The following is a 25,526-nucleotide window of genomic DNA, read 5'->3' on the forward strand; positions in this document are numbered from 1 at the left end:
ATTCTCATGTTATCACAATCATCTTAGCACACATGCATACACTTGCAACCACATACGTGTATACTCGAACAAAAGGAAAAAAGTGTCAATCCATATTACACAATTTTCTTGATATTGAGGCTCCCATCTGATTATTGATATTTAACTTGAAACAAATAACATTGTAAACAAGAATTGCTACAGCAATGAACAATTACACATATGGCACAAATTCATGGAAATGAATCCCGGAGAACACTTGGAGTTTGTACATATACAACAAAGATTGCATAAGGTGTAAAAAAAATAAATGGATGCAAGATTAGTATTGAAGACATTTAACTGATATTATTTTCAAATAGCTGAGACTTCGGCACACACTGAACTCTGCGAATGCAAGACCCAACTAAACGAAGTTTCCCCATGAAGCAGCCTTACAAATATGTGTCTTTCAAAGCTCTTCTGAAATGTGACGAAGAATCTTGCTGTTCTTTCCAGAACAATGGGCCCTTAGTATAGTGACCTGGACATCTCAAGAGTGTGAGACAGGTTTACACATAACCCAAATCATTACCAAGGCTAGTGGGACAGCTTTCTACATTGAAAACAAAATCATAACCCCCGCAGCAACAGACAGCTTTTTTTGTTTCAGTCTGATGAACACTTGTCAAACATGCAGCAGGATGTCTGATTTTATGGGCACCACATCTGGAAATAAGTCTCTCAGCAAGGTAGCTGTACAGCAGTCAGTGTCGCAGGAGCAGAATTCCGAGAGACAGATGTGATGACACAATTCACTGTACCCAGGGATTTATGCAGCACACATTCCACATCGTATCCCTGCAACAGACATTGACAAGTGTATCAAATAAGCACACACAAATACCGGAGGGACTGGAGGACAACTGTTATGGTCCACAAGGAGTGAAGAAGATTAAGTCAACATTTGTTTACATGCACATTCAAACAAAAACACAGTATCAAGAAAAAAAAACATGCTGAGAGTTGTACTACACAAATACTGATAACGGCAAGTTGGTGTGTGCACACACACACACACAAACACACTGAACAGTGAAATGTACCTCTTCATCTTCTTCATTTGGCAACAAAGTCTCAATAGTGGGCTGCAGCAGCTGCAAGATGATGAAAACAGTGTTATTCCTACCACAGCACTTCAGAACATACATCACACGTCTTTCCCCGCATTCATTTATCTATTTTTCAATTTTAGTACATCTGTACAATATAATCAATTTTCTTCAACCAATAAAAACATCATGACACTTTCATCACAATCATGTATCTGGACATTCCATGCTTTAGAGTTTTAAATCTAAACAATCAGCCCACTGTGTTCAATATCAAAGTCGGTCAACTCTATCTGCACATTATTTGGCTTATTGCTAAAGAAATTACACCTAATATTGACATTAGGAGAGTTGTGTCAGTGTTATATTTGTCCATTTCTCACCAGCTAGACACTAAACTTGCACCTTCTTCTTCTTCTGCGTTCGTGGGCTGAAACTCCCATGTACACTTGTGTTTTTCGCACGAGTGGAATTTTACGTGTATGACCGTTTTTTACCCCGCCATTTAGGCAGCCATACGCCGTTTTCGGAGGAAGCATGCTGGGTATTTTCGTGTTTCTAGAACCCACCGAACTCTGACATGGATTACAGGATCTTTTTCGTGCGCACTTGGTCTTGTGCTTGCGTGTACACACGGGGGTGTTCGGACACCGAGGAGAGTCTGCACACAAAGTTGACTCTGAGAAATAAATCTCTCGCCGAACGTGGGGATGAACTCACGCTGACAGCGGCCAACTGGATACAAATCCAGCGCGCTACCGACTGAGCTACATCCCCGCCCAAACTTGAACCAAAGTCTTAACCTTCATCAGATGGGTGGGGGAAAGGGGAGAGGGGTTGTCAGAGAAGGTGAAGCACCACAGAAGAAGAAACAGACTGTACTTACACTGATTGATACAGTCATAGACAGATCAGATGCAGGGCGTACAGCAACTTCCATTTTCATCCTCTGCACAGGAGACGTCACCGTTTTCCTACAGCCAAGACATACCAGTGTCCTGCAGAACAGAATGCACAGGTAAAATATTCATGGTGAGTTGGAGGAGGGTACAGTGGAACCCCCCTTTTAAGACCTCCACAAATCTAATCTAAGAAAATCGGGTCTTAAAAAGGAGGGAGTCTTAAAATAGGGGTAATTTTACAGAGGTTATAAACAGAAAGTCGGAGAAAACAAGGTCTTAACAAGAGGCGAAGCCTTCAAGGCTCACGTAAGAAATCAACAAACAGTAACACAAACCAGAAATACTGTTCTCTGCACAAACTCAATCACTCCGTCACACATACACACACACACAGTAAGCATAGGTGACACGGTGCAAGAGTGCGAGACACCAGATCTAGATCTGTCTGTCTGTAGCCTACTTACGGGGACACGACTGCCAGATGGCCAGATCGACACTGCTCTTTCGACAGCGCTTCTTCGCGCAGACACTGGAAACACGCTGTGCAGATTAACCTGAAGGAAATCTCCTTTGGTATCTTCTTTATCTATTTTTCTGGAGCTACGAAACCGAACAATGTGAAATCGTCTTCTCCAAATCGGCGAACTGCAGCTCGGTGATAACTGTATCTATACCACAATCCTTCACGCGATCTGACCCAACCTTGACCCCTGACCTGGTCTACATACCACACACGACACAAACCAGTCAGGTGTTTTTACCCCCCCCCCCCCCCCCCCAAAACCCCCCACCACCTGTTTTCTTTGGATACACACTTTAACTACATACGTGCCGACGAAATGTTGATCATTGCTTTAATACTTTGAAGCTGTTGCTTGAATAATAACCAGGTAAAATTAGTATTTCGGTGTTCAGTCAAATGTTAAAGTTTCTACCACAGACATACATACGCACGCACGCACAGACAGACAAAAGTTAGCATCGCATAGGCTACACTTACGTGAGCCAAAAAGGAGGGAGTCTTAAATTGGGGGGTCTTAAAAGGGGGGTTTTACTGTATTAATGCTGCAAACCTGATTGCACGACATGTTGAAATAATTGTTATCTGTTGCTATGTTATAGCATCTCAGTCATGAAATGACACTTGCGATGAAGGAAAACTTATGGTGTGTCCCAATGGTGTGCTTTGTTGACAGGCGCTGATGTACCAATTACAGTGGAACTCCCTTTTAAAGACCCCAATTTAAGATTTTCTTGTTTTTAAGACCTTGATTTTTTTTTTAGTTTCTGTTCATAGCCTTGTAAATTTACCTCCATGTAAAAACTCCGTTTTTTGGGCCAAGTCTTAAAAGGGGGGTTCCACTGTATGACAAAGATGAAAGTATTAACTGTGCCATATATTTTGCAAAAAAGAGTGAAACACAAAATTGTTTTCACTTACCTGTGTCGTAGCAAACAATACCAAGACACACAACCATAGTCATTCTCAAGCATTCCCACAAATGTGTGTGTATAATTATATGATCATCTATACACAGAGGAACAATTTCTTTAACACTTTAGAATACAGACCAAGACATAAGACTAATCACTTACTGTGTGGCAGACTTTGTCGCCAGCTGATCGCTGCCACAACCATCACACTCTTCCCAGGAAAATGCTGACTTCTCGTCGACACCCTCTATCACACCTGTTGACAATCAAAAGCATCGAGTTACGCATATCAGCTCATAACGTAGATATGCATGTGTGCAAGTACACACACACACACATACACTCACACACTTAAAACAAGTAATTTAGAACTAACTTTAAAGTTTGCCATATCACAGATAAATGATCCACACTGGCTATCAAACGAAGACTTGAAATGTTTTCAACAATGCAGAGAAAACGTAGGTTGAGAAATGCTCCATCGTCAAACAAAGTTTTATTCATAATTTAATTATGACATTATATCACTGAACATTCTTTTGGTGGATGGACCCCATGCTACAACATGTGTCTCAATGAAAAGATTTTGCTGGAATCTTGAGCAAAAGGAAGTAGCACAGGGAAACGTAGAACATGAACCATCAATGTCACCACAACACGTACAGTACCAGCAAGTCTATCCCACAACAGCCGTGAAAAGCTGTCTGGCAAGAACTTACCTGAAATGCTGACAAGGCTGTGTGATTGAACAGAAGCAGAGACAACTGGCAGACACACATCACATCCTCTGACCAGGCTGCACAGGTTAGGATCCATCTTTGTCTGCCATGCTGTTGTTTCTCTGTCCCCTTCTTCCAGTGTTACCACAGAACAGTACCTGTCAGCTATCCAACCACCTGAAACATGTGAGAGAGACCAGTTCGGCAATTTAAACATAAAAAACCCAGCCTCAGTGCTTTGTGTGTCTGTGTGCAAGACAACAAGCTAAATTTAACATTCAATCCTGATCATCTGTGCAGCTTGTTTTAGACTGACATTATGACAACAGGCATCGACAGTTGCAAGAGCAAAGAATTAAAATGTATGCATTCCCCTTCTCGCTTCTTTACACGAAAACAATCTTCTAGCCTTTTCTTTCTGCAACCAAACTGTAAGGCTTCTTTTTAAGCCTACTGTCTATATGATACTTACCGAGACAGTACTATTCTTGCACATTATCTATTATAGGCCGAAAAAATTGGACAAAACGCTGAGTGGGTACAATTATCTCCCATAACCATGCGCCACCGTGGATCCCAAGCACTGTCCGAGTGCTTCCCCCTTACAGGATGTAGGTGGCGCGTCCTCTTTCTTTATGAGCTGCAGACCCTCAAAAAGCCCATAACATATCAAGAGGGGAGGCGGGAGGGAAACTCTAATAGTACTGTCTCGGTAAGTATCATATAGACAGTAGGCTTAAAAAGAAGCCTTACAGTCAATATAACACTTACCTCGACAGTACTATTCTTGCACAGAATACCAGAGTGGTGTGAGGGTGATATGTAGAGTATTAAACTCCTTAATCAAAATCACTTAAATCCAAGGATTAAGATACCCAGGCAATTTTCGAACAGTACTACCGTAAAAGAAAATATACCCAAGAAACATACCTTAGACTGACGTGACCATGCTTGCAACCACTGCTGTGTGGTGAACTCAATGTCAAAGTCCAGGCCACTCAAAGCTTGAATACCACTGAGTCTACGGCAAGTGGCTAAAGCGATGAGGAACAATTAGTCTTAAAAATCAGCAACTTGATACTGATGCCTGCCAGGGGTTCAAACTCATTGCTACGCAGGAGTTTGAGGACCAGAAAGACATCCCCCTTGGGAAATGAAACCAGAGGTTTAGACACCGCTGCATTGCTAATACCCGAAAGGACATTAGCGATGAGGGAGGACCTGATCAAGTGTTCAGTTCTGCGACCAGTAGCGGCCGCAATCGTGGAAGCGATGGCAGATCTGTATCCAAGAAGAGTCTTAGAAGAAAGACTCTTCTTTTGATACACTTCCACCAGGAAGTTGGCCAAGTCCTGTGTTGAGGGATAAAGCGGCTTTATCCCCTTGGACAAGGCGAAGGTGGCCCAAGCTCTCCAGCGTAAGTCGTAGAGCTGATTAGTTGATCGCCTCTTAGCGTTCAAGGAAAACTCTACTGAACTCTTGTGCAATCCTAGTGCAAGCAGTTTGGAGCGCACAAGAGCCATGCGGTCAAGCACAGACTCTCTGGACGTGGATGAGGGAGGCATGATCGAGGCTGGAGCAGACCTCCCCCGTCCAGATCCAGAGGTAGAGGGTCTACGTGGGTGAGACCGCGAAGATCTGGAAACCACGGAGCTGTTGGCCAGTAAGGCGCGACCAAAATCAGTCTTGGTCGTTCCTGCAGATATTTTGCCAGCACCCTCGGAATCAGAGATGTCGGGGGATAGGCGTAAGCATCGAGGAGCCTCCACAAGAGAGTGAATGCGTCCAAGTGGAACGCATTCATGTCTCGAAAGGGGCTGACGTACCTGGGAAGCCGAGCGCTGAATCGAGTTACGAACAGATCGATCAGAGGACGGTCCCACCTTGCCCACAGACGCTGTAGAACGTTGTGAGCGATGGTCCATTCTGTGGAGAGAACCTGATCGCCCCGACTGAGAATGTCGGCCAGGGCGTTCAGTTTCCCCGGAACGAACTGGACTGACATCCGGACCTGATTGGTCTGGCACCAGAGCAGAATCTCCTCCGCCAACAGGGAGAGGGACCGAGAATTGGTGCCCCCCTGGTGGCGAAGGTAAGCTAAGCATGTGGTGTTGTTGTCCCCGTTGAAAATCAGAGGGGCCAAGGACAGGCCGAATGGGAGGGCCCGAAACTCGAACACCGTGCCCTCCCAAACGAACCGGAGCAGATGTCGGTACCCCGGGGCCACCAGGATGTGGAAGTAAGCATCCTGGAGGTCCCAGACATGGCCCAATCGTTTGGCCGGATGGCCAACCGGACCGACGAAGGGGTTTCCATCTTGAACTTGCACCTGTGAAGGTACAAGTTCAAGGTGGAGAGGTCCAACACCGGCCTGAACCGGCCGTCCTTTTTGGGGACGGTGAACAGGCGGGAGCAGAACCCCAGAGAAGGCTGAGAAAGGGGGTAGACCGCCTTCTTCTCGACCAACGAGTTCACCTCGTCCTGAAGAGCCTGCCATCTGGCAGGCTCTCGAGGAGGGGGGAACGTCCAAGGTAGAGCGGACAATGGAGGTTGTGACGACAGCGGTAGAGAAAACCCCGACCACACCACCCTCAAGAAAAACTGGTTGGAGACCAGTCTGCCCCACATGCCGCGGGCCCGAAAAAAGGGAACCGCCGGACGAAAGAGGGGCAACTTGAGGGGGCGTCAACGTAGGGCCGGGACTCACTGAAAATTCTGCTGGCGGGCAGGCGCAGGCTTGCGACCACCCCCCCTGGTGGTGCTGCTTCCCCTTACCTGTCTGAGCACCCTTCGTCTTGCTTGGGAACGCAACAGGCGCCTAAGAGGAGGAAGAAGGAGGCAGTGAAACTGGCTTCTTCTTCTTCTTCTGAGGCTGGGAGCTGGAGGTGACTGTAGCACTTCTCTTACTCCCCGCCGCCGTCGCCGAAGCAGCGAGGCCAACCATCAGAGAATCAGTGTTCCTCTGGCGTGTGGACTCCACCACAGAACGAACAGTGTCCGGATGAAAGAGGGAAGAAGGCTGAGGAAACGTGTTCCTCAGACTCTTCCTCATATCCGGAGGCACTATAGAAGTAGGCAGAAAATGATCACGGAACAGGGCCAATAAAGTGGACCCGTGTTCCAATGGCCAATTCTGCCGCAGACGTCACGCACGATCGCACGGCATGCAAAGCCCGATCCACTCGAACCGTGTCAAGGACCCGAGTGGAATCGGACTCTGCCCGATTGGGAGGGTCCAACAGTGTGGACAGCGTGCTCATCCATGTCAAGGCCTGTGATTGGGCCTCGACTGTGGACGAAACGGTGGCCTCAAGATTGTGGAACGAAGCAGAGCTCAGTTCCACCTTCTTGACCGAAGGCACCTCCCCAACGAACACATCACCGTCAGCCCCACCCTAAACACTCGAAGTCTGGAAAGGGAGAGTTCGAGAGTCAAAGGGAAAAGGGAGGGACGAAACAGATTGGACACGAGGAAACAGTGGAGGTGCGCCTCCCAAAGGAAAGCATGGCACTGAACCCGCGTCCTCCCGAGGAACATAGGTCGCGTTTGCACGTGAATCTGTACTCCTCAGGCGATGTGCTGCCGCTTCCACCGTGGCACTTAGACTAGGGTGGAACGCGAATTGCCGGCGGCCGGATCGTTCATAAAACGAGCCGCCGGCAGACGCGGCGTGAGCCTCCCGCGCCCGGGCCGAAGCGGACTCAAAGGACGAGAGGGCGTCTCAGGGAAGGACGTCCTGAAACTGTTCAAACGTCCTTCTAGCTGTGCGAGGACGAGCCTCCTGCCTCTCGTCCTCAGACCCCGGGTCCACGTCCTGTGTGTCAACACTAGACGACAGACGCTTAAGAGAGGCATCCGTGACGTCAAGACGCCGCGTGATGTCTGTCATGTACTGTTGGAAAGTACGAAGCATAGCTTCGGAAGTTCCATCAGAAACCGGCAAGGGTAGAGGTTCAGTGTTAACCTCAGGGCGACCCTGATCCTCCTCCCTATCGTCCTCCGACTCACTCTCCTCTTCACTTCCCGACAACTCCTCAAAAGCAGGAGTGTAGGGAGCTTGAGGGGGAAGAGCCGAAAGCGATGAAGCAGGCTGTGAAGAAACGCCCACAGAAGCAAGAGGCCGCGAAGACCCCTGCCCCAAAGACGAAACGTCTCCAGCAGCCGAAGGGGGAGAAAAACAACAACCCTGCGACTGTTGGGTCAGCCCAGCCAACGAACCCCCGCCATTTATAGACTGAACAGGAACCCATGGGGTCTGATCAGAAAAGAAATGGTCCGGTCCGGTCGGGGGTGCCGATCCGGTCCGGTAGGGTGGTCCGGTCCGGTGCCGTACCATCCGGAGGTCCCGTTCAGCACCGAACCATCGTACCCAACGAAGTGTTCGGGTGGTTAGGTCCGGACGTGGACATACCGTACCATCCGGACCCGTAGGTCCGGTGGTCCGGTATGGTCCGGTTCGGTGCCAGACCATCCAGACCAACAGAGGTGGTCGGGTGGTCCCGCACCGGACCATCCGGACCCGTAGGTCCGGACCCGTAGGTCCGGTACCATCCGGAGGTCCTGTTCGGCACCGAACCATCCGTACGCACAGAAGTGTTCGGGTGGTTCGGTCCGGGCGTGGACGTACGTACCGTACCATCCGGACCCGTAGGTCCGGTTCGGTGCCAGACCATCCGGACCAACAGAGGTGGTCGGGTGGTCCGGACCGGTCCGGTAGGGTGGTCCGGTGTTCCGGTCCGGTGTTCCGGTCCGGTCCCGTACCATCCGGAGGTCCCGTTCGGTACCGAACCATCCGTACCCACAGAAGTGTTCGGGTGGCTCGGTCCGGACGTGGACACACCGTACCATCCGGACCCGTAAGTCCGGTATGGTCCGGTTCGGTGCCAGACCATCCGGACCAACAGAGGTGGTCGGGTGGTCCGGTCCGGACCGGACCACCGGTCCAGCACCGGACCATCCGGACCCGTAGGTCCGGTCCGGTCCCGCACCATCCGGAGGTCCCGTTCGGCACCGAACCACCCGTACCCACAGAAGTGTTCGGGTGGCTCGGTCCGGACGTGGACATACCGTACCATCCGGACCCGTAGGTCCGGTTCGGTGCCAGACCATCCGGACCAACAGAGGTGGTCGGGTGGTCCGGACCGATCCGGTAGGGTGGTCCGGTGTTCCGGTCCTGTCCCATACCATCCGGAGGTCCCGTACGGCACCGAACCATCCGTACCCACTGAAGTGTTCGGTCCGGACGTGGACCTACCGTACCATCCGGACCCGTAGGTCCGGTGGTCCGGTATGGTCCGGTTCGGTGACAGACCATCCGGACCAACAGAGGTGGTCGGGTGGTCCGGTACCGGACCATCCGAACCCGTAGATTCGGTCCGGTCCCGTACCATCCGGAGGTCCCGTTCGGTACCGAACCATCCGTACCCACAGAAGTGTTCGGGTGGCTCGGTCCGGACGTGGACATACCGTACCATCCGGACCCGTAGGTCCGGCATGGTCCGGTTCGGTGCCAGACCACCCGGACCAACAGAGGTGGTCGAGTGGTCCGGTCCCGACCGGACCACTGGTCCGGTACCGTACCCTCCGGACCCGTAGGTCCGGTGTGTTCCGGTTCGGTGCCAGACCACCCAGACCAACAGAGGTGGTCGGGTGGTCCGGTCCCGACCGAAACACTGGTCCCGTACCGTACCATCCGGACCCGTAGGTCCGGGGGGTCCGGCAAGGGCCAGAGGTACTGTCCCGCACCGGACCCTAAGGTCCGGTACGGTCCCGTACCATGGGTCCCGTCCGGACCAAACCCGGAGGTCAAGTCCAGTCGGGACCCGTGGGTCCGGTTCGATCCCGACCCGTAAGCCTGGAACGTTCCGGACCCTTGGTCCGGACCATCCGTCACCCGAACACCAGACGCTAAGGAATGGCGTGGGGTCAAGACGGTCCGGTCGGAGGTGTCGGTCTGAGCAACAGAAACAATGTTCCCGTCGCCCTGACCATTCGACAGAAGTACCACGTTCTGTCGAACACCTCCACGTCCAGTAACTAGTCGGCCGGAGCGTTTCAAGAGGGACAGCCACCAGTCACACGGACGTCAGAGGGAACCGTAGTAGCAGTGGTCGTAGGCACGAAGCCTGAAACCCCTGCCCCCACAGGACCGCCCTGAACGGGGTCAATTCGCATCCCAACCCCAGCGGGGAGGGAATTCAGAGACCCCGTCATCTCCTCCGATCTCCCCCCCCAGGAGGCCGAAACTACTGTCAAAACAGCAGCAGACGACCCAGCGAGGGAGTTCAGAGGAGGACCCGTGTCCCTCCTGGCTTCCACAGCGGTGGAAACCGAGGAGGGCACAGGAGAGGCACCGGAAAAAGAAAGATTTTAATGCCAACTGCACCCGGTGTTCCCAGGCGGTCACCCATCCAAGTACTAACCGGGCCCGACGTTGCTTAACTTCGGTGGTCGGACGAGAACCGGTGTTTTCAACGTGGTATGGCCGTTGGCTGTCAAAACCTGAGTCTCTCCAGTAGCCCCTAGATCGGATTCACCAACCCCCAAAGAGGGTTGGGAATCGACCTGCCCCCGGATTCGAGCCAGGGGGGAGAAGGAAACCTTCCCCCCAGGCTCGAAACCGGGAGGAGCTGAAGCCTGAGACTGAGGGCCGGACAACGGCGTCGAAGGGGGGGAAGCCTGTTCCACTGAAGGAGAAGGAGAAAGAAGCTTTTTCTTTCCCCTCGAACTTCCCCGAACCTTCGACGGCGCAGCCCCGCCCGAAGTCCCAGGCTCAAGCCCAGCCTGTTTGAGCAAGCTCGCATTGAGCTTGCTCAAACAGGCTTTCTCCGCCCTCCCTCGCCGCAAACGCAAAGCGTTTGGGGAGGGAGAGTCGGAGCGCCGAAAGATCCCCTTCTCCGTGCGTAAAACATGACGCTGGGCGCCCGGAGAAGGGTTGCCCCCGGCAGACTCTGGTTCCGTAGAACCAGAGCCCAAAACAGGACGAGACATCCTACCTCGCCCTGTACGTACCCTTAAAGACCGAGAATTAACAAAATTCAAAGAAAATTTAGGTCAATACTCAAGTGAATGCGGCGAAACGAGAAGCAGACGACCGGTCACCACGAAGTAGGACGGGAGGCACGCCGAGTCCGCCACACAAAAACGGAGGCACAAGTTGAAGGAAACACAACGTAGCCTCAAGCCAGAAGTGGAATAACACACAATAATCCAACAGGTGATAGTCCACACAGAAAAGGAGCCTCTTAGTCCAAAATAATCCGGGAGCGTAGCAGAAACACAGCCGGTCTGACACGCGCGAAAAAAGAAAGAGGACGCGCCACCTACATCCTGTAAGGGGGAAGCACTCGGACAGTGCTTGGGATCCACGGTGGCGCATGGTTATGGGAGATAATTGTACCCACTCAGCGTTTTGTCCAATTTTTTCGGCCTATAATAGATAATGTGCAAGAATAGTACTGTCGAGGTAAGTGTTATATTGACTCTTACAATTCACACTAACCAGTGCTGATGTACACAAGAAAGTTACCAACTAGGTGGGATCCGGGAGCCAGCCGCTGGTTGAAATTTAGGTTCGTTGTGATTTCAACCAATCTGACCCCGCGGCTGGCTCCCACCCGGTTGGTACTTTTCTCGTGCACAGCAGCCCATCAAGAAACTGTGAGTATGACAAGTATAATAAAAAAAAAAGGAACTGAAGCCATTGTCAATGTTCACCTCAAATAACATAACAAACAAAATGGTTCTACATACCATTGACATGCCAAGCATCTCTCAGTAGCACCACAAAAGGAGAAAAGTCCTTGTGCTTCCGCACAGCACACTTGACACTGTCAGTGACACAGTCTTCCTGAATCTGAATCTGAACAAATCCAGGCAAAGAACCACTCTCAGAGGAACTGGGTTTACACTGTGGAATGGTCTCTTTACACTGCTCGGCTTTGTCCTCTGCTTTGGATGTAGAATGAACATTGTTGATGTCATGGTTCAAATTGAGAAGAGAATGATCACAGATGAAGAGTTCTGATATGTTGCTTGCGCTTCCCGCGTCTCCGCTGTCTTGTGTTGAAGAGTTCTTGAGACTGTGATAGATAACCTTGGCAAGAAGAGATACTCTGTGGCTCTGCTCCTGACTCTGAAAAATACAATGGCCAAAAAAGCAGGTTTCTTTTGTGTTCATGTCACCATCACAATCATGCATTTTTTCTTCTTCTATTTTTTAATCCTTTTCAAATCAGCAGTTTCAATCTTCAAAGGTCTGTGCATGCTTGGCTCGTATTTATAACCCAAATCAGCTGGCCAAATCTTTAACTAATCAGAAGAAAAATCAGGAACCAACTCACCCCATAAAGAACACAACAACAAGCATTACAACATGTGCGACATGCATCAGATGTAAAAGAAGTAGAACAGTTTTTGGAGACAGTGAAACCTTCCGTTTAAGATCCCCTGATTTACGACTGTCTCCGTTTTCTCTCTCTCTTTCCCTGCTCTCTCAGATTTTGTGTTCATAATTTCTGTAAACATTTACCTGAATTTTGAGACTTCCTCCGTATTAAGACCAGTTTTTCTCAGATTTGTGAGTTTTAAATCTTAAAAGGAGGGTTCCACTGTACCTGCAAAGCTGTGGCTAGAGTCGTGAGGACAGGAGGCGAGGAAAGTTGTGCAGCGTGTGAGGTAACAACACTCAGCCAGTCCTCTCCATACAGAGCGTCCGTCCCACACCTGTCTACCTCCAGCAGGTAACAGAAGCCTGGTGGCTGCATCACATGCTGAGAACAAATAAAACAAGCAGAAGCTAGCAAAACTAAAGTTTTCGAAAATCCACCCTCACACACGATCTAGGTCAAGCAGCAGCTTCATTAAGATACAATACAATACAGTTGTTTCTGTATAGCTAATACATCTGCAAGCACACTGTTCTTCAGCTTTCTGGTCAGGAAAAATGTTCAGCAAACTTTACCTAAGTTACAGATACGTTTCTAAAAATATATTGCTTTTATTGTGGCATCTTCTGCCATCGTCTTTGCAGATTGTTACAAATCCACACACAGTTCTTTGATAAAATGATATGGAAATCAGAATCTAGCGGGGCGGAGATGTAGCTCAGTCGGTAGCGCGCTGGATTTGTATTCAGTTGGCCGCTGTCAGCGTGAGTTCGTCCCCACGTTCGGCGAGAGATTTATTTCTCAGGGTCAACTTTGAGTGCAGACTCTCCTCGGTGTCCGAACACCCCCGTGTGTACACGCAAGCACAAGACCAAGTGCGCACGAAAAAGATCCTGTAATCCATGTCAGAGTTCGGTGGGTTATAGAAACACGAAAATACCCAGCATGCTTCCTCTGAAAGCGGCGTATGGCTGCCTAAATGGCGGGGTAAAAACGGTCATACACGTAAAAGCCGTGGGAGTTTCAGCCCATGAACGAACAAAAACAAAAAAAAAGAATCTAGCCCTAAAGCTGTCCTCAATTGAGCCCGAAGTCATTTTATCGAACATACTGTACTGAAGCTAGCTTCATGAAGTAGACTTCTCAAAATCAACATCCCCCAATTCATTTGAGTGTTAAAACTTGAACCAATCTTACCTGAGATGTGTAGTAGCTATCTTCGCTGTGTGGCACATTACCAGATTCTTGACTTTGTGTCCCCCTCTTCACTTTGTCTGACCATGCAGCTGCTACTGCACTGAACAACGCTGGATCCCTAAAAAAGAACACTATTCTGCAGTTATGCGTGCTTTTCAATATGCACATACCAAACACACACTTAAAAAAATAATAATTTGTGCTACCAGCGAGTTATGCACACTTGCGTATCATCTACGCTACTGAATGATAACAACAACAACGACAAACTTAACTCTTGACACCAAAGAGTGAGGCAAACTGGAATACGAATTGCGCTAAACAAAAAAAATGTTCCAGGTTTATTGTTTGTTTGTTTGTTTATTTGTTGCTTAACGTCCAGCCGACTACGCAGAGCCATATCAGGACGAGGAAGGGGGGGATGAAGGGGGCCACTTGTCAAGCGATTCCTGTTTACAAATGCACTAACCCATTACTTGTGTCCCAGCAGGCTTTAGTAAAACTAAATTAATACCTACTGGAAGATTACCAGTTTCCAGTATGTTAAAATAGGCTTAACCTATCTACTGCTGGACTTACATCAGAACACTAACAGATTAAACTATACATGAATCGCGAGACAAGCGGCAAGAGAAGAGATTTTTGGAAAAAATACAGGTGAATGAGCAAGAAGGCAGAAAAAAGAAAAGAATTCATGAAGAAAAAGAGAGCATGACAGGAAAGAGGAACCAAAAATCTACCTAACAGCAAACTAGAAAGCTCCTGCGGTTCCAAAAACAGGAGGGGCTTTTAATTTCATAACCGCAGTGCCCCACTGCGGGAGGTTTATTGTTCATCAGTATTAAAGATCAACAGAAAATGATCTAGCGAATGTTTAGTTTTGTCAATGCCATATAACTTCACATTCTTGGTTGTTGTTTTTTCATTCTAAACTGCTCAAGGTCAATTCAGGGATCAAAATAAAATCTGAACCATATCTCTGTATTATTTACCCAATGCGGAAGAAGTACAAACCTGTCAGCATTGGTCCGACTGAGAACCCGCAGACTGGAGAAGGAACAGAGGTTTCCCTCAACGCTCGGTGAGACATGGTCAGCACCGGTCACCAGAGCTACAGTTCCCTGACTGTCCTCCATCAGCACCAGTGGTCTGTGGAATAACAGAACAAAGATAAGATACTTCTCATTGATGAAGTCAGTGCAGAGTACAACGGTACAGCCCTTTTAGGACCTCCAAAAATGAGAAAAAATCAGGTCTTGAAAAAGAGGGAGTCTTAAAATGGAGGTCAATTTACAAGGGTCATGAACAGAAAATGTGAAAAAAACAAGGTCTTAAAATGGAGGAAGTCTCATACTGCGGGGTTGACGGGCGCTGTGGCGTGGTGGTAAGACGTCGGCCTCTTAATCGGAAGGTCGAGGGTTCGAATCCCGGTCGCTGCCGCCTGGTGGGTTAAGTGTGGAGATTTTTCCAGCCTGGTGGGTTAAGTGTGGAGATTTTTCCGATCTCCCAGGTCAACTTATGTGCAGACCTGCTAGTGGCTTATCCCCCTTCGTGTGTACACGCAAGCACAAGACCAAGTGCGCACGGAAAAGATCCTGTAATCCATGTCAGAGTTCGGTGGGTTATAGAAACACGAAAATACCCAGCATGCTTCCTCCGAAAGCGGCGTATGGCTGCCTTAATGGCGGGGTAAAAACGGCCATACACGTAAAATTCCACTCGTGCAAAAACACGAGTGTACGTGGGAGTTTCAGTCCACGAACGCAGAAGAAGAAGAAATACTGGGGGGTTCCACTGTACCTGCGATGAAAGGACACCCTTGGGACTATCCAAAAGTGTCTCTACTTCGCAGGTGGTCTTTCATGACAGGTTCATTGTGGTCTAGATAATAGACACAGGGAAAATGGCTAGGTTTCTTTGCAAATAAGGTGTCCTCTCATCAGAGTGGCTTGACATCACAGGTATCAAATCAAATCAAATCAAATTAACTTTATTATCTCACATGGAGAAATTGCAGTGGTGGTACATATTATAACATACAGACAAACGAAGGACTACAACATTAATATTATATTTGAATATTATGTAGCAGTTTTCCTATTGCATTGAATGTTTGTTTATTTACCCGGCGGAAAACCGTGAAAGTTGTAGATAATAAACAAGACGTGCGTCTTTTATGCAGCTCTGCAGATTTGTTGTTTAGTGTGTGCACCTGTTATTTCCTCCTTTCCGGATCTAGTTTTGGCCTCGCGTTGTGTTCATTTTTCCCTAGTGCGTGCAACTAAAATCTGCTAGTGCGCTATATTTATCCTCTTCCATCTAAAATTGCCGAGTTAGCTTATCTTTCCAAAAAGGTTAAATCAGTGAGAAGAAGTGACGACTCAGGTATCAACGAAAATCATTCAGTCGAGTGATGGAGTCAATTCCATGGGATCACTTTTCTATAAAATAGTTTATTAAACTCATTTCTAGAAAAGTGTACAAGTCTTCCAATACAACAGGTGCAAATTATGCAATATCATAAATTCACATACAAAATTGATACAAAAACCCGGGTAGCCTTTACATGGCAAACATCAAAAATGCGCAGATTATCTTTATGGAAAACAATGAAGCCGCCTAATCTCCCTTCCCCCAAATAATCCTATCCTAAATCGAGACTCCGCATATCGAGCTAGCTACCTGTTTATCCCATACAGGATCTTTTGTTCCCTGACTGACTATCTACAACTTTCTTATGACCTATTTATTTTGATGGAATACGAAATGGGAGAAACAGTTCTTCCCTCTTTGGGCTATTTTTTTTAAGGATGGTCTAAGACCTCAGAACTTTCTAGATTAACTTCAGTGAGAACGGGACAGAGTCGCGGACGACTCTACTTATTCTCCACCAAAGTGTGTTATCCCTACCTTATTTCCAGACTTATCTCTTTTACAAAGTACCGTACGCAGATAGGGTGGGACACCAAAAACACAGGAGCTTGCCCTCACCTACGCAGGTCACCTAAGGTTTAATCTACCACACCTAGCTAGCTAATTTAGGACCGTTCAATCAAACGCACGCCGACGTTCTAACAGTCCGGTTGTTTGCTTCTGACTATCTACGGAATTTCTCTCCTACATATCCTTTGGACCTTTACTGTTGTTTGAAGTAAACAATCAGTAACATGCGCGGTCGTCCTTTTAAACTGGCTATGCCTAAGCTGTCCTAATTTACAAAAAGGTAGAAAGAATCTCTAAGTTCTTTTATCGTTACGCTGTGTTTTCCCTACACTATCCCTTCAATAGAATGCGAAGTCTCTTCTTCTTGTCCCTATTCTAAATCTTGATCTAGTCTACCTTGTCTTTACTCTCTCCCTATTCTAATCCCTAACCTAGCGCCCTCAGTCTATGTCCTTATTCTAACCCATCCTATTCTGTTCTAAAGCCTGTCCTAATGCGTGTAGTAACTTCGTTTTACACTGTCTTTTATACCAATCTGCATGGCAACGCAAACAAACACACAGAACCAGAGGCAGATTGGCTGACCGAAAAAGAACATTAACCGCACTACTTTCAAAACATTACGCGGACAATGTAGTCCGTCCTTTTTCCTTTATCTTTACACTTGCTGATCACAACAAGCGCTCTTTTAATAACTGTTCGTAATATTTAAGCAACTTACAACATTATCTTCATCAAAGAAACCTTGTCTCCCCTCTCTTTTAAGATTCTTATCCTTTCTGATCTAACGATGATTTCTTCCGGCGATCGTTGTTTCCAACCCTACAAACAATCATCATATTCCTGTTACGTTATTAACCAAAATAACATCTTGTGGTCACTAAATTACATCCATTAAATAACTTTCATCCAATCTCTCATCATTTAACTTGACATTCGTCAAGTTTTACCTATGTTTATTAACCTGTAAATCGTGTCCGCGCCACACAAATGGCCGCCAACACGGAACTGAAAAGGGAATTACCTCCCTTGCATCGTCTACTGTTGTTTATACCCTATTGTTCTCTCTCTTCTTTGACCAGCTGAAAACAGCGATAGCGTGACAGAAAGGACTCTGTACACCATGACCATTCTAAGCCTTCCATCCCTAACTTTTACATCAAACTTTCTTCAAATCTGGCTCTCCCGCCACAATTATATCACTGTATAACGTGTCCTCTCATCGGAGTGGCTTGACATCACAGGTATCACTGTATAACTATTTTCACGAAATGCTGAGACGCTGTACATCCATAATACAAAACCAAAAAAATACACACTGTTTGTAATCAACTATGTTCTCTCCTATGGAAACTTTTATTCCAATGGCAGAACTCTTGCAAGAACTAAAACTAAGAACTTAATCCCACAAACTGAATAGATATCACCAATATTTTCGCATGTTCAAAGTATTTATTGCAAAGTTGAACACCAAGACTTAATTCTTCATAAAACTAAAATGACAACGAACGAAAAAGATCAAAGCACATTATAGCAACATTGTTACATTGAACAGGTGTTTCAAGCAGTCATTCTCTCAGTTATTATACCTCTTACATCCACCTTCGAGCTGTTCCCAGAAGACCCTTAGCACTGTGGCCTGAAAACTTGGCAGCAATTTATCTCCGCTCCTCGCCTTTTCAATGCTTTCCAGCAAAGTGTCGAAGGTCAAGGTCCTTTTGGGGGCTCCCTCATTGCCCGTTACAGTGTGAAGCGTCCTGCCTGCTAGGGAGGGGTTGACAGTCTTGGTGGGGGTGATTTGCTGTAAAGCGGGAAAAAGTGAGCAAACCTTGAGGTCAGTTTCCAGATATTGTACTCAAACTATTAGACACAAATCTACAAAATAAAGAAGAAAACACTTTGTTAACAGCAACTGAAGGAAAGACAAGAGCTCAGCAAACACTATTTGAGTGCGGTAACGCTCGACTTGGCTAATTGCTTTTCTCTCACACATGCATACACATACACATGCATACTCACAAACACACACACCTGTTAATGATACAGACACACAAACTCTTGAAGTTCCCAAACAGGTTGATCATTATTTGTTTTAGTTACAAATAAACTTGAGGCCTGTTCTTGAGGCCTGGAGTTAAAAGTGCCAGTATAGCTACAAACCCAATTAACACAATGGAAAGACAATTTGGAAACTACTGAAGTTAAGCAGAGAAGAACACAATTATTCCTTCAAATCTTACCTGCAGTAGTGTAGCAGGCAGAAAAGGAAACAGGTGGGCAGGACAATTTGAGGGAGACAGTACTGCATCTGAAATACACAATGTTCCTCTTGGCTGCGACATTAAAAAGATTTCTCTCTAATAACTAGTATAGCAAGATTTTGCATCAACACAGTCATGTTTAAGATAAAGGTAGATCTGTGTTTTTCTGTGAAGCTGATGTTTTTACATTTACTTTGCAGTAAATAGAGGCTTCATTGCTCTGTAAGATCCATGGTAAAACAACCAATGGTTTAACATACGTTCTTTTAACTTTTCCAACACCTGAATATACACAAAGAGCATGCAGATGTACCATACCTGGTTTCTAATAACATTCTCCAACTGAAGCTGTATTAGTGCAAATGATACAATGATACAATGTCATCTATGACATAAATTATTACAGTATTGCATGAGTGCAAAGAAATTGTTATATACCTGTTTACACTAAAATACACACCTTCGCGATCACAAAACAAAGACACCCAAACTCGCCTCAGTCTAAACACAGGCATTGCAGCAGTTCACTTTTAAATTTGTACCTTCTTCTTCTGCGTTCGTGGGCTGAAATTCCCACGTACACCAGTGTTTTTTGCACGAGTGGAATTTTACGTGTATGACCGTTTTTTACCCCGCCATTTAGGCAGCCATACGCCGTTTTCGGAGGAAGCATGCTGGCTATTTTCATGTTTCTATAACCCACCGAACTCTGACATGGATTACAGGATCTTTTTTGTGCGCACTTGGTCTTGTGCTTGCGTGTACACACGGGGGTGTTCTGACACCGAGGAGAGTCTGCACACAAAGTTGACTCTGAGAAATAAATCTCTCGCCGAACGTGGGGACGAACTCACACTGACAGCGGCCAACTGGATACAAATCCAGCGCACTACCGACTGAGCTACATCCCCGCCCTAAATTTGTACCTGAAAATGATGCTAATTTGAAGATAAAGTCACTTGTTCATTTCAATGTGATTCTTATTCTCTCTGACGCCAGAATTCACATATGGTTTCACATAACTCTCAGCTACTGTTGTTGTCTAGATTTAGATAACTTACTCCACCTCCTTTCTCACCTGAAGAGCATGGACACATCCAAATGCCATGACCCAGAGATGCAGAACGCGAATAAAAGCTGTTATCATCGTCTGTGACACCTGTCAACTCTGTGGTTTGCTGACCAGGTGTGGCTGAAGTCTGGCTGCTGACTACATAGCGTGTGCACAGTAATACTTTGTGTCCATCTGGTGTGTCCAGCTGCTGCCTGTACAGTCAAATAACATGCACACACAAAAACATAATTTTTGCAAAATCTCCCATCAGTTCTCAAAATAAATTTTCTTGGACAACTTTGCTATTCCCAATACAACATTGATTATCATTTCTACAAATTAAACATTGGTTGACTGTTTTCCATGCTAGTACAACACAATTAGTTTCCCAGAAAAAAGCAAAACAGATCCAACCAATGCACTAATGCAATCACACACACACACAAGCACACACACACACAAGCATGCACGCACACACCCACACCCACACACACACTCTCACCATGGAGGGTAGATGCGAAGAAGAGCGCCAGGTTGAATGGGAGCCTTGTGGTGACAGACGTGAGGCGAGAGCGCCACAAAGCACCGAGGGTTGACCCAGTGTTGCTGGGACAGTGCACTCCTCACCACACTGCACCCAGCCAGCTGAAGAGAGTACACTGGCTTCACATTTCTCACTCGCACCACCATGCTTTTGGGGTCTGAATATATAGAGCATCATTATTTTATATTTTCTCCAGAAACCTGACTGACATGAAAACAAATTTGAAACTCTCATGAATAATCATTGACACAAAGTAAAGTCAGCCCTGGTTTCAGTGAACTTCCCTGGTTTCAGTGAACTTCCCTGGTTTCAGTGCATGTTTGTAAGTTTGAGTTTTATATTCCCGCCAGGCTTCTTTGGTGTTGATTACAAGGAATTATTGTGTTTTTGTTTCTGTGACTTCTGTGTTCCCCTTTCCACCTTCTCTGGAAAGTATTTTTACTGTAGCTGTCTGCATCTTTTCATTACCTTGCTGGGTATTATCTGAACTGTGCTGATGCTGCCACATGCGGATAGATGACTTCTCCCTCAAGAGGATTCTTGACATCTGCTCTGCAAGGCCTCCCCTGGAACGACACATCAACTCAATTTCCTTCTTTCCTTCCACTTTATAGGTCAGGAAAAAGATACAATCTTGATGTTTTGTAGAATCAATTGTATATTCACATGTATCATTCAAAACAGACTTAATATGAAGTTTATCAGAATTTCACTTCTCTGTCTCTCTGTCTAGTTGTCATGGTAACCCTTTGCCGTCAAGTCCAATGTGCATATTACAGTAGCAAATCTTCAAAGAACACAGCCTTGTCTTCAAACCTTCATTCCAGTGAATGCACTGAATGGCGGAACCACTAAGACAGGCATACAAGTTAGTATTCACAGGCTTGACAAAAAGTTGACATACTTGGCAAACTTTTTCTTCTTCTTGGCAGAGTCAGCCTGGTCTGGTGGGGTGGGAGTGCGCTGTTTGCTTGGAGTTGTCTCCCACTTGACTTGCTTGGCCCACTCACTTGCCCTCAAACCACCTTTACTTGGCGACACGTCGCTCTCTGGTCCCGACTGTGACGACACACAGCTGCTGATAGAGGGTGTCTCGACATCCAGTTCCTGTAACAAGCAGTGTGAGAGAAAACTGTACTATAATTATGAAAATGATACAGAAAAAACTTTTTCTCCTTAATCCCTTCACTTGAAAGTTTGAACAGTTTTTCGATAAACAGGCTTCACTAAACAAAACACTGAATGTCAAAAAGAACACCTTTGAACCTTAAAGCACAACTTATTCTTAATAATCCAATGTTTGTATCACATTTATTTAGGAAAATGACTGTATTACCAAGGGTCCTTTACTGCTACTGTTATTCGTTTCCTGAGCTGTGCTTATATATATCTGTCCCCCAAGTCACACTCTTTTTCACTGAGGAGAATAACATTTTAAAAATGTAATTAATACTATCCCCATCATCTTCTTCTTCTTCTTCTGCATTCGTGGGCTGAAACTCCCACGTACACTCGTGTTTTTTGCACGAGTGGAATTTTACGTGTATGACCGTTTTTTACCCCGTCATTTAGGCAGCCATACGCCGTTTTTGAAGGAAGCATGCTGGCTATTTTCGTGTTTCTATAACCCACCGAACTCTGACATGGATTACAGGATCTTTTTCGTGCGCACTTGGTCTTGTGCTTGCGTGTACACACGGGGGTGTCCGGACACCGAGGAGAGTCTGCACACAAAGTTGACTCTGAGAAATAAATCTCTCGCCGAACGTGGGGACGAACTCACGCTGACAGCGGCCAACTGGATACAAATCCAGCGCGCTACCGACTGAGCTACATCCTCGCCCCATCCCCATCATCAAAATGATTTCCACATTTAAAGTCAAATTATGCAAGACAGATACAAACCTTCCCTTTGCGTGGTGAGTGAAGACGGTGACTAGCCATGGTATCATTTTGTAAGACAGCATGGCTGCTTTCATTAGCTGACAGCTCAGGACTGCGCTGTGGTGATCCGACACACTGAAGTGGACCACAAGGTTTTAAAAATTAAAAATATAAAAACACGAAAAGCTGACAGTATGCTGCTGATCTTCTCAATCCCTTGCCAACAAAATATCTCCTGCACAATCATAATTCAGCCCCTGATGTCACCCACACACACGCACACACACAAACTGAGGTCATGTTGGGAGATCATCAAACCCTAGAAGTGTGCAAAGTTTCAAAGCTCTAGCTTCAAAAACATACGAGATAACCTCAACATTAATTTTTTTGTCTACGGCTGGCCTAACACAGCTAATTTCTAAGACTCTCCTGATTACTCAGGGGAGTAAAAAAAGTAGAACACAGTTTATCACACACAGAACAGCTGACAAAGCATTACAATTTACACACCTCAATTTCAAGTGTAGGTGATGGGTCATTTGAAGAGGGAAGAACCTCTTCTTTTTCAGCATATTCCTGTTGCTCTTCCTCCGACTCTGCTGCTGATATGACATCCCCAGTTTCAGTCTCACTGCCTTCCTCAAGTCCTTGCTTCAAATCTCCGGTGTAAGGAATTCTTGGAGTTTTTCTTTTCTGTGGGGCTTTTCGTATTTGCTTCTTAACAGAGGTTTTTGAGGTAGTTGATATCAACAAATTTGGGTGTTTTTCTGGATCTTCAGAGTCTGATTCACTCTCGCTCCAGCAAATGGGATCAATGTCAGCATCTATCAATAAGAAAAGGCTTTAGGAAAAATATGTTCAACTCACAGACGGCTAAAATAATATCAATGTATATGTACCAGATAATGCTACAGTAATGATAGCTGTTACTGTGTTAGCAGTAACTGAGTACATGTAAGTGCTTGTTATCAGTACACTGCTCTGCTATCGGGGGCTTTTGAACAGGTTTTTTCAGAAACGTACAAACCTTTCATTCTTCTCACTCAACAAGCATATTTCTAAGTTCCCTTACACATATGTTTATTGTTAGACAAAAGTACAATCCTTTAGCTTAATAAAATCATTATGTTTTGATTTATGTTGATCGATGAACCAAACAGGGTACACATACCACCTCAGGCCCCAGAAAAAATCCTCATAATCCCACAATCAATGGAAGGATAACAGTGATAAATTTTGCAAGCTTGCATTCCCTCAAACTCAAAGACATCCTGACTGCAGTCCATCTGACCTCTCCTCAGATAAAACGTACGTACCTTCAGTTGGCTTGGGACTACGTGACACTGACGCTTTACTTCTTGAAGCTGGCTTTGAAAGTGAATCGTTAGCTCTCTGCCAAGGTTTCTGACTGCCAACAGCATCAAACAGTTCTTCTGACTGAATCCACCTTTGTCCAAAATTTCTCACCACCTTTGGTGTAGGTACTTTCTGTTCAGGATTCTTGTAATTTAGCTTTGGCTGAGATTTTCGCACTGGTGACTTGTTGCGTTTGCTCTCTGACAAACAGAAACCTTCACTGCATCTCTGCCATTGGTTAGGTGTGGTGGCAACAGGAGCTGACTGCTTGTCATGAGAACCTTGAGCCTCAGTCCTTGTTGCTGAAAATCCATCTCCAGCCCCAGGCCTGTGGCTGTAATGTGCTGCGTCTGAGAGCTGGTAAAAAATGCAAAGAATTAGACATCTCAGAGTCAGACCTTGCCATGAAATAAGAAAGTCCCTCAACTTGAAAACATACCAACATTCCTGACTGCTTCCTGTGGCGAGTTCGGTATTGTGTGGTTCTGGTGCCACTTGTGGATTTTACCAAATTAAGTTTTTATACAAATCCCATCAGGACAACACAGGGGACAAAGTGCGATCAGCAGCACCTGGATGGTGAATAGTCATTATGGAGTTTCCATGGAGTTTATGTGCGATAAACATAGCCTGCATGTGAAATTCGTGTGCCTGTGTGTTTGCATTGTCATTTGCCCAGCCACTTACATTTTTGTCCCCAAAATAATAGCTGCATCCAGACGAAACAGTGACAGCTTGACGAACTACTATTGCAGGGATACTAAAGTGTTTTTATGTGCCAGGATACGTAACTTGTGTACTGTAAAGTACCAACTTAACTCTGACGCAAGTGCCACTGCAAGAAAGATGAACAAAGCATGTAAAAGCAGCATTACTAGTCATCATAAGTATCACACAAAAATGAAGAACAGTAGACAAAGGATTGCTGAAGACCATACCTTTGCTTTTTTTCTCATCTTGTTCAAATCTTCAGCTCATGTTTGTCTCAAACGTCGAGTTGTGCTTTCGCTTCGGTATGTATTGCCTCTGTTGCGACCCATCTCGTCATCGGCGCTTTTCCGGAAATGACCTGCGCTTTGTTGGAATTCCAACAATGGTCGCCATTGTAGGAATTCCAACTTTGCGCTACGCGATTCTAGAAATGTACCGCGCGCATAGTGAAAATTCTGCTCTTTCTTAGAATGCGATGTAAAATGATACAAGTCATGATGGCCCATGATGATCCTTGTGTTTTAAAGTGATCAATGCTTAGTCTTGAAAAAGCAGATGCATTGTATAACGCACCAAACCAAATTACAAAAAGCAAAAACACTTTTGATAATTTCGGCGGGCTGTAACAACACAGTTCAACGACCCATCCCACTCGACCAAAACGCACCAATTTTTCGTAATTTTTAACGTTTCAGATCTTACATTTTACAACAAAAACAGAACAAGAGCTAGTGTTCCGATATAACTTTTCACTGGTAACTATCGATTGTAATATTTTTTTTACTCAGTCTTAGCTGATTATTTATTAAACTTGTGCTGTGCTCTGTGAGAGGTGTTTTCTTTGTGCTTAATATTATTTTGTTTGGACCTAGCTATTGATGTGTACATTGTTGTTAAACAGTTGTTTGTTGTATGTTTATTAGGGTTTGCTAGTGTGTGATAGGGTTCGTGTCCGTCTGTAGATGTTAGTTTCTTTGTTAGTCCTGTGTTGACAACTCTTCGACAAGCGCTTAGAATTGTTGTATGTTTATTAGGGTTTGCTAGTGTGTGATAGGGTTCGTGT

At 45.9% G+C, this 25,526-nt stretch overlaps 1 protein-coding gene and 1 non-coding gene across 3 annotated transcripts; both read right to left on the reverse strand.

Moving 5' to 3' along the window:
* Positions 1-89: 89 nt before the first annotated feature.
* Positions 90-24,782, reverse strand: LOC138967704 (DNA repair-scaffolding protein-like). Of its 2 annotated transcripts, XM_070340359.1 has the most exons (19): positions 24,691-24,782; positions 23,713-24,109; positions 22,907-23,220; positions 22,418-22,531; positions 21,417-21,619; positions 20,981-21,078; positions 20,471-20,669; positions 19,993-20,180; positions 18,894-18,961; positions 18,243-18,454; positions 14,725-14,859; positions 13,711-13,828; positions 12,742-12,897; positions 11,879-12,260; positions 4,126-4,302; positions 3,569-3,662; positions 1,957-2,068; positions 1,065-1,115; positions 90-819 (listed from the first exon to the last, which is right to left on the reverse strand). In XM_070340359.1, the coding sequence occupies exons 1-19, from the start codon at positions 24,706-24,708 to the stop codon at positions 703-705; spliced, it is 3,153 nt and encodes a 1,050-aa protein (XP_070196460.1). In that variant the 5' UTR covers positions 24,709-24,782; the 3' UTR covers positions 90-702. The 2 variants fall into 2 exon arrangements, with proteins under 2 accessions (XP_070196460.1, XP_070196465.1); XM_070340364.1 differs by lacking the exons at positions 90-819; positions 1,065-1,115; positions 1,957-2,068; positions 3,569-3,662 and having other exon boundaries at positions 4,152-4,302; positions 11,890-12,260.
* LOC138951189 (5S ribosomal RNA) lies at positions 10,500-10,618 on the reverse strand. Its single transcript, XR_011451043.1, has one exon. It is a non-coding gene; the product is annotated as a 5S ribosomal RNA (ribosomal RNA).
* Positions 24,783-25,526: the final 744 nt, after the last annotated feature.

This window comes from Littorina saxatilis, linkage group LG1 (genome assembly GCF_037325665.1).
Source record: "Littorina saxatilis isolate snail1 linkage group LG1, US_GU_Lsax_2.0, whole genome shotgun sequence".
NCBI lineage: Eukaryota > Metazoa > Mollusca > Gastropoda > Littorinimorpha > Littorinidae > Littorina > Littorina saxatilis.

Bases quoted from the DNA above. Each gene is read 5' to 3' on its own strand.
- LOC138967704 (XM_070340359.1), bottom strand. The intron at 21,079-21,416 runs GTATGTCAACTT...GTGTCGTTCCAG, and splicing joins AAGAAGAAAAAGTTTGCCAA to GGGAGGCCTTGCAGAGCAGA. The intron at 12,898-13,710 runs GTAAGATTGGTT...ATTTGTTCTCAG, and splicing joins ATAGCTACTACACATCTCAG to CATGTGATGCAGCCACCAGG.